Raw genomic sequence first — 9,708 nt, 5'->3', positions numbered from 1 at the left:
GATGACCAGGAGACTATTCATACTGGAAGCATGTCCTTTAGTCAGATGAGATTAAACTAGAACTGTGAATCTCATCAAGGTGGAAGGAACAATGAAAAACGAAGGATGTGTGAAGATTCTGAAAGTCGGGAGCAAAGCTGGGTCTGTGCCGTCGCTTTGTCTTCAACACGACAAAGACCGAAGTGAATGTTACTGACTGTCCTGCACAAACCCCTGACTTAAAACTGCCACTGACCACCAAATCTGGAGGAGTTTGAGAGATTCACTAAAGAAAAATGGGCTAAGACTGATCAGGAGGCATGTGTGAGACTTGCTGAAAACAAACGTTCAGATTCTTTGTGCAAAGTGTAATAGTGTAAGCATCCAAAATAAAACCAGCATGTTTGCAATCGCTGTGTGAAATACTGGAAAAAAAACATGAAATTAGTTTGTTTTTGTGGAACTTCTAACAACACATCTAAAGCATGAAACATGCTCAAGTACTCATGACTTAACAACAGGCTGCTTGTCTGAGGAACACATGATGTAATCTCTACAATGACATCATAGTTTATAACATTTTTTTTTTTATTTTGTGAACTTTCTGTATTTAAGGTAGAAATAAAACATGAGTATAAATGAAACCATCTCTCGTTCTACTTTTCCTAACCTAGTAATCTACTTCTGTGCTAAACAATAGCTGGTCTAAATTTACTGTGAGGCCGGCCTCTGCTGGTGTTGAGCTTGTGTCTATGCTAATGAGCTCAGTGTGAACACAGGATACAATCCTGTGTCAAGCTTGGCTTTTTTACTGCCCCAGTCCTGCTCTTTAAATAGCCCTTTAAATAAGAAGCCTTGTGGGAATTCAAAGAGCACCATTCTGCAGTTTCATTTAATTATCGCTCTTCTTATAGCTTCTCTGCACTGTGCCTCTTATTAACTCTTCTTTCTGCCTTTATTAACAGTTGTTTTAATTCCTGTTACTGAAGCTAAGACATTTCCACACTTTTTCTGTCCCTTTCTGCATTTTTGTTCCACTTTAAACCTTTTATTGTACAGTCCTATGATGATTCAGCCTTCCCAAATTCTCATTTGATGACTTATTATCATGAATAAGTTCATTTAAATACAAATATCATCCCTATTATTAATAACAGTATTAATAGCTATAATTTTAATGAAAGGATCCAGTCGCTCCCTCCTCCTCCTCCCCTGCCACAGTAAGCCACGCTCTCTATCACAAACGCTCTTCCTGCGTCTCACACCAGCAGGGCTCTTTTCAAACATAGGCCCACTCTGCTCATAATGGCCTCATCATCATTATCTCACAGCTGGCCTTCAGCACCGCGCTTGTTTCTCAGTTAACTCTCATTTCCTGCTCTCCTGCTTTCAAAATGTTCTTCCCCTCTCCCATCCTTCTATCCTCCGATCCTTGCCTGTGTCCCCCCCCCTCTCTGTCTCTCTCTCTCTATTCGGTCATCAGTGAAGGCTTTTTTTTTAATCACCACATTTATTTGACTGACTGAGCTGTTATTGTCAGACTATGAGACAGGCTGTCACACTGACTTACTATGTCAGGAGGCAAATTACCATCTGCCAGTCTCAGTGTCGGGTCTGAAAGCTCTTGACTGGTTGACCCGACCTGTCAAGAGTTTTGCAAAGGTTACTTCAATTCAGTAAAATCTGAGTCCCAGAAAGTTGGTAAAATAAAAGCTGGGATTTAATTCATTAAGTTTAAGTGACTGAGTGTGTGCAACAAGGTGCATTAGGCAAAAAAACAAGAGCCAGAAATTAACAGCTCTAAGTTTATCCTTGGGGAGCGCCGGTTTAGCTCACTGGAATGAGCAGGCGACCATATGCCCCACGGCTGAGAGCGGCCGGCCAGGGTTAGAGTCTGATACGCGGTCCTTTGCCACATGTCTTCCCCTCTCTCTTTCCGCCACTTTCCTGTCAGTCTTCACTGTCCCTATCAAAAATAAAGCCATAAAAAGTCCTCTTCCAGTCCCTAAAAGCCCACTCTCTTTTGATTGGCCATCTTCTGGAAGCCCACTCAGGGGCAATGACCTTATAAGGAAATCTGATTCGGAAAGAAAACAGACTAGAAAGCTATCAGTGGCTTACTTTTACATTATTTTTATGCTTATACAAATGTTTACTTCATTATTTGCACCTTTAATACTTTCAACACTTTCTACAAAGCAAAACAAAGACGATAGAATTTGCATATTCTCAGCTGCAGTTTAACGCTCTGTTTATTTGTCTAGATCTGAATATCTGAGTGTGACACTGATAACCAATCTGTGTAATTTGACACTCTGTATGTTTACATCTTACAGGATTCTAAAACAAATATTAAGAACTGATCTGTGACTACTGAAGGAAATACAACATTTCCTTCCACTGTTATGCTGACATCCAAATTTACTTCTGTTTCTGTCCCACTGCAGTCTCTGCTTAACTGTCTACATGATGTTAAAGACCAGTTAACACAAAATTTTCTCACCCTAAAATATAAGGCTGAAGTTATTGTTTTTGGAAGACACGGCCCTTTTGGATAAGTTAACTGATACCTTTGGTCCTCTTGCTCGTCATCATTCCCACACTGTAAGAAATCTCAGAGTGTTTTTAGAAAGCTCTTAAATAGAGAAGCAAGTGTCCACAGTTGTGAAAAACACTTTTTTATCAGTTACCTGAAATTGCCAAAGCTCAGCCTTATCTTCCTCCTAAAGACGCAGAAAAACGTGTTCATGCCTTCATCACACTGGACTACTGCAATTCTCTCTGTTTGGGTCTTCAGCACTCATGTCTCCATCAGTTAATCTAAAGTGCTGCTGTGCGTCTTCTAACAGGTGTTAGAACGTATGAACACATCACTGCAGTTTCAGCAAATTTACACTGACTTTGTTGCTTATAAATGTGCTATAGAAATAAATGTGATATTGATATTGAAGTGATTATCCTCAGTGAGACTTTATTTTATTGGGGCGTTAATGCAGGAGGACCCTCATTTCAGGTTCTCCAAACCTCAGTCTTTGTTTTCTCCTCACCTGTAGGTCAGTCAGCAGGTTGCTCGTCTCTCGGACGCGGGCTCGAGTCGCGTCTAGCTCTATCTTGAGTTTCTCCTGAGTTTCCTTCAGACAGGTAATCTGCATCTGAGCTGAATTCAGGTTCTGTTCCCCCTCTCTCACCAGCTCCTGAAGGTGGGACACCTGAGGAGACAAGCACTCAGTTGATTGAGACGTGTCGGTATGCATGGAGACGATCAGGTCATGCTGGTCACGCGTTAGCGCTCCAGTAAGAGCTGACTCATACTTCCTGATTGGCCATGTTGAGTTTGGCCGAAAGCTCCTCTTTCAAGTTGTCGAGTTGCTGCTGGAGGCGATCTCTCTGCTCCTCTAATGACAGCCGTTTAATCTCAAACTCCTGGCTCATTTTCTGGAGACGGGTAGAAAGAGAGAGAGGAAGAAAGGAACGAGATTGGATGAAAAGAGGGATGAGAAGAACGGGAAGGATAATAGGACAAGAAATTGGGCGAGTTGATTAGTGCTGGACCATGAAACTAGAGATTTATTCTACATTCTTCCATGTCTAAAATGTCTTTGTGAGACAAATTCTCAATGCATGTTTTCAATATGAAAATGCTTTTTGCCCGTTTTCCTCTGATATAAACTTAAAGTCTCTAAAAAAAAATGAGGAGATTTAAAAGCAACTCTATTGAAAATCCAATTTCTGCCACAATGTGGAGTCATGGCAGCGTTTGAGCGTGACGCAGGGCTACTGAATGAGGAAAAGACACGTGAACTGTCATTTACACTTAAAAGGCCATCTCTTCAAAACATCCAGTTTCTATAATCCTTCAAGCCAGAGCGTCAAATCCTTTCTGGGCCACTCTGGATTTCTCTTATGAAAATCTCCTTTTGATCTACTTCTTAAGTCTCTCTTTTCAGTAAATTGCTGAGATCCTTACTGTCTATGCTTTATGATACACCTAAACAATACTGAGCTCTGTTTGTACTAACAGTGCTGAGCAACAGGTTTCTGGTTGTTCGTTCTTTGCAGATACTATTATTTTACTGTAAAGGTGAATTTAGAATATTTTCTGGATCTTCTGATCATCTGATGCTCGTTACAGGCGAATACAAAAAGAGGCACGTACATCTACTTATTCAGCTGTGCAATTGCCTTACCAGTGATCAATAAGGGTTCGGTCATTAGTGTCTAATTTGCAGCTATTATTTATCATCTTGACATCCCCGTTGGGTTGAGGCAAGTTGTATCCATCAGAATCTCTTCAATGACGTGAGCAAAATACAAAGCAACCCCCCTTTTAATCTTTCCCACATGGGAGCCACCCAGTAATCCACATCCTCTTTCTTTAACCCACTCACAGGAGAGCCACCTTTCCCATGCAGCTTTAGAGCCACAAGATTAAAATTAAATCAGAGCTTGTACTCTTGTAGCCCCGACTCACAGATTTGAATTAGGTGAGAAGCACAAACTCTTGGAAGGGAAGAAAAGCCAAGCAAACAAATAAAACCTGCAGCATTACAACATGCCGGTCACACCACCACGCAAGTGCAAGTCTTCAGCCAATAAATATTTAGATCACGTCTCAGAAGAAGTGAAACAAAGACATGTGAACAAACTGAAAGCTTTGAGAACTTAGAAATGATTTACAGCGCGAGACGCAGCATTTCAATCATTCAACTCTCTGCCAGAGATCCACCTCAGCGATGTGTCAAACATCACCTGCAGAGTCATACATCGCTGACACCCCGGCAGGACGAAAGTGTATAAAAGTAGAGCTGGTTAAGAGTATTTTTTACCTGGATGGGGCAATAATTCTATCAATCGACAGGTCAAGGACAAGAAACCCTTCACTTTTAAATGAATAGTGAGGGCTGCTTAGCTTATGTCACCTAGTTATATGATATTGATTCACATGTTGTTGGATCGTCTCCAACTCCCTGGATTTCTTACATGGTTAAGATGGAAAACTGGTGGATGGACCTCACTGTGGCCACTGCACTGTTGCTGGAACTTGTAATCTCTTCATACTCTCTGTTTTGATAATGTACAGGGGTTTTAAACAAACTGAATGGGCAACAGTTATGCCGGCCCACGCCAGCTGATGGCTCGTCCTACTGATGATCTCATATAGGATTGCAATATTTAAGCTTCTTTAGCCGGCCTAGAGTTGCTGCACATCCACAATCCAGCACCACCTTCCACAGAGTGCTTCACTCAATCCATGTCAAATCTCGTGTTACTGCTCTGGTCTGTGAGGGGTCTTCCTCACCCGTACGCATGCGTATGTGTTTGTGTCCAAATGACTGCAAGTGGAAATGAAATCGTCTTTGACTACAGCGATCCTTGCCTCAGTTAAACATATTCAAGTTTCACAAATAGAAAAGAGAACACGAAATTTGATTAAGGACATTTTTACGATTGTTTAAAAACCAAACAATTCATCTAGAACTATGGTGTCAAAATACAGTGGGCCCTGAAAAGATCCAATCGGCCTATTTCCATCTTTGGAAATGTTCCCTTTGTAAAGGAGGGCAAAAATACTGGACTTTTAATTACATTTTCATAAATTTTACAGCTTTTCCTGCTGATAAAGATCACCGCTAGAGCCATCATACGACACTAAAGTAATGACGTAATAGAAAAAAGTTCCTGTTTTTTTAAATATCGGCTATAAAAATGTGTTTTTTTTATTTTTTGTTTTTTTACAATGTAGAGTCAAATAAATAAATAAATGAATAAATAAAAACTTTCTGCTTTATAATTCCAAAACTGTGGAGGTGATGTGCTGCCACAAATCATTTATAATTCTATACATTTCTTACTAGAGCAGGGCGATATGACCAAAAATATTTATCACGATATAGATTTGAAAATTTGCGATAACGACATAACTGACAATATAATTGACACTAGACAAAATACTTTGCAACTCCACAAGTTTATTAGTGCAAAAAAAAAATCTATGTATTTTCACTTAACAAGCAGCTGTTTTTATGTGCATTAAAGTTATATAAAAACGTAACAGTGCAAATTCCTTGCTGACAGTTTGACCAAAAGGCATTTCCAGTGGAAATTGGCCGACATATCCTCAACATAACCATGTATAATATCCACAACACTTAAAAAGAGGTCATACACACATAATACGGTAATATTATGTTGAAGCACAGTACGTATCACTCTGCGCCTGCCTACGATAGCCGTAATGCTCCGACAATCCATCAAGCGGTGCGGCTTCGTAGCTCAGCAAAGTCGTACTAAAACATTTGACAGATTTTCGAGCACCGTGTACGACATAAAATCGTTTCGAGGTCAGTAAACACAACCAGAATTTAAACATAAGGCACACGGGATTATAAGGGGCACTGTTGATTTTCAGAAAAATCAAAGGATTGATTTTAAGTGTGCCGTATTTTCCAAACAACACGGTAATAACGACGGCCCGCTAGCATGCTCTACCAAAAATAGTGCTTTGTTGTGTATCTGACGGACGAAAGCCAAACCAGTTCAACACCACTGAAGTTGCAGCATTTTTACAAACCAATTCTGGTTCATCCGTTTCATTCAACGATCCGCTTTCGCTCTTCTCATTCTGCGTCACCGCCATGTGCGTATGTAAACAAAGGCACTGCGCATGCACGTTTTACCCATATTCTATCGCGATATTTCATTTCCTTGTTGTTGCCCAACATTATACCGGTATTACCGTGAACGGTATGATATGGCCCAGCCCTATTTCTTACAAGATCTGTCTTTACTGATAGACAGAATTCTCTAACTACAGCAGCATTTCTTTATTAGAAAAACTGAGACAAGCTGTTGAAACTGCACTTCTCCTTCTTATAATGAGATATCTCAGGGATTAAATGTGTAGTTAAACATCTTCAAAGTGACAGAGAGGGGATTTCCACCTGTCTGACCCACTTAAGCTCAAAACAGGCTCTATGTGGACCTCGATGAATGACTTTGACATCCCCGATCTAGAAAACAATCAGCACAGTAAACAATGCCGAAAGTGACAGTTGGCCGCTTTCGTAAGCTTCAGCTGCTGCCATATTTAAAAGACAACACGCTGCTGACACTGAGTAGAAAGCTGCATCGATGCCAAAAGCCTATCACTTCATTATGGACACTTTCATTTTTGACTGTCCTCTTTAAACTGAGAGAAGCTGCGTTCACCTGCAAACAAACCCATCAGAGGAATGAATCTACATGTGCAGCAGTGCAGGGACATTAGAAACACCAATGAAAAGTCTTTATTCTACTGCTGTCTCATCTGGCCTTAAGTAGACCGTGGTGAATTATGAATTAATACAGCACAAGCAATTTGTAGAGTTAGTCGCTTTATTGCTTCGGTTGAAGAACTCGTTAATATCCGCTGACAGTCGTAAAACTAACAAGTACAAAGATGAAGACGTTTTAGAATAAATCGCCTTTTTCTTCTTCTTCTTCCAAATTACCACTTCTGTCTCTTTCTTTTCTGTCTGCATCTTTGTCTCACCGTCTCTTGTCCTGCATCCCCTTTTTCATTTCAGCCCAAACAAAAGCAGACATTAATCTAAACGCAGCTTCGACTTACATAATATTTCCCTTTTTCATCAACCCTTCCATCCATTCTCTCCGTCGCTCTGTCTTTCAGGGAATCTATAAACACACGCCCACACGCTCATGCACGACTCTCACTTGGCTTAGAGGCAGGATTTAATGTCAATGAAAATCAACCAATTAGCAGTCAGCTTCAAACAGCATCCGAAGTGTGAGCTCACGAGGGGCGAAAAGAAAGGAAAAAAGAGAGAGAGCAACATTATGAAAGAGGAGAAATAGGGGACGAGACGGAAGAGAGAAAACACCGAGCGCAAAGTGATTTAAAATGCAGCGTCTAATCGTTTCAGACCAATAAGATACGTCTTCATTTTGGACGGCAGGCTTTAATATTAAAGGAATGACTTTTGAGACAAAGTGTTTTGTGTTACTCTGTGCCAGTCATATATTACACTGCCTTCATGCCTCTTAGCTAATTCATTTTAATTGGATGGAAGCAAACTCCAGTATGTACGCTGTCCTTTGCTGAACTTCAGCTCTAAATGCAGCTGGAGCCATGTGAGCGTGAATAAAGGGGGTGTAATGTGCTGCGACAGATATAAACAAGAGAGAACACTAGGACCTACTATTCTGCTCACTTTTTGCCTTTTCAGAGCAAAACAGTCATACTGGCCTATAGGATAATAAGATAAGAGAGCAGTGCAGCCTTTACCGAGCCCCATAGAGTGATTTGCATTTAACCCATCTTAAGCATTGGGAGTAGTGGGCAGGCAGCGTGCAGCACCCATGGACCAGCTGCAGCTGTAAGGCATATTTTGTTCATACTATACTGCTCAATATAAGTTTATCCTTCCTGACACAGTTTGATGGAAAGGTTAGAGGTTACTGGACATTCAGGATAATCAGGAACTTTAGTCAATTTGATACTCATGTGTTTTTCTTACATATAAAAAATAATCAATATTCATTCATTATTTCTCAATTCGGATTTTTTAACAATATTTTAAAAGACACAAAACAAGTGAAAAATCAGATTTTCAGTCTGATCGAGCCACCACAGTTGAGCCACACCTCTCTCTGTCTGTCTGTCCACAGACTCCTCCTACACAATCATCTAAGCTTCGTACAGGGGTACATCTATATATCTCTGTCACACATTTTGATATCATCATGTTGCCTAGCAACCACCTTGCTAGGGGCAACGGGCAAAAATGACTTGCTTTGAACATTTTTCCACCTCGAACACCTTACAGCGTTATCACAATAACGTCTACTTCATATCTGCAAAACTTTGATTATCTGTGATATTTTATGAGACGTTGTCATGTTGCCTAGCAACCACATAACAATAGACTAAACATTACTGCAGCGTAGGCATCTGCTAGTTAGTGTAATAGCGTGATCAAAAGATTTTGTCAAAGCAGATCATTAATGTGACTTTTATCGCCTTATGACTCACGTGAGGCTTAAAACAAAGAAATTTGTTACAGATACTGTATTAAAGAAGATACTGATATTATACGTGTGTGTGTAAGAATAACCAGATGGCAGAAATCTGAAATAGTGTGTCAGAACCAATTTATAATAATATTTTTTAATATAGGCAAAATTCTTAATTCTTATAGGCTTATATAATTTTACACAGACAGAAATAAATCATTTAAAAAGTTGAACCTTTAAAATGTTATGGGTCTTAATCCTATTATCCTTAATCTATAGGATAATATCCTTTGAAATTGGTTTCTTAATTGATTTGACTTTTCTATATTATTTCTTTTAGCCCTAAAGGAAATTTAAATAAATAAAATCACTATGAAGTAATTAGATTATTGTGATTTTAAAAACACTGACCTTCTGCATTTTCCTGATCCTGAACTCATTTTATCAAATGATTAGTTGGAAAGAAGCTGAACGAGTACATCATCAGGAGATCAAAATCAATGAATAAAAACTGACAAGAAATCCTGGATTTTGTGCTCATGTGACGAGCAGGCCTGTGACTAAAGGTGTGGGTGGATTTTCACAACTTTCACACTGTGCTGCAGCAACCTGGTCCACGGCACTGCCAGCACTCTCCGAGGTTCAGCATCAACAAGCTAACATACTAGAAATTTAAGATTAACCCCAGACAAGGTTTGGACAGGACTTTGCCCACAG

At 39.9% G+C, this 9,708-nt stretch overlaps 1 protein-coding gene across 2 annotated transcripts in view; it reads right to left on the bottom strand.

The window, feature by feature from the left end:
• Positions 1–9,708, bottom strand: part of fam184aa (family with sequence similarity 184 member Aa) — a 68,103-nt gene that overhangs the window by 28,656 nt on the left and 29,739 nt on the right. For both annotated transcript variants that reach the window (XM_005750529.1, XM_013915247.1), the window contains exons 11-12: positions 3,292–3,414; positions 3,027–3,188 (exon numbers count right to left, since the gene is read on the bottom strand). In XM_005750529.1, the coding sequence (XP_005750586.1) occupies positions 3,027–3,188; positions 3,292–3,414 (285 nt within the window). The remainder of the gene's footprint in view (positions 1–3,026; positions 3,189–3,291; positions 3,415–9,708) is intronic.

The sequence above is a fragment of the Pundamilia nyererei genome, unplaced genomic scaffold (genome assembly GCF_000239375.1).
Source record: "Pundamilia nyererei isolate P.nyererei 1_Seehausen unplaced genomic scaffold, PunNye1.0 scaffold00276, whole genome shotgun sequence".
NCBI lineage: Eukaryota > Metazoa > Chordata > Actinopteri > Cichliformes > Cichlidae > Pundamilia > Pundamilia nyererei.
This window is presented reverse-complemented; position numbering and strand designations above follow the sequence as displayed.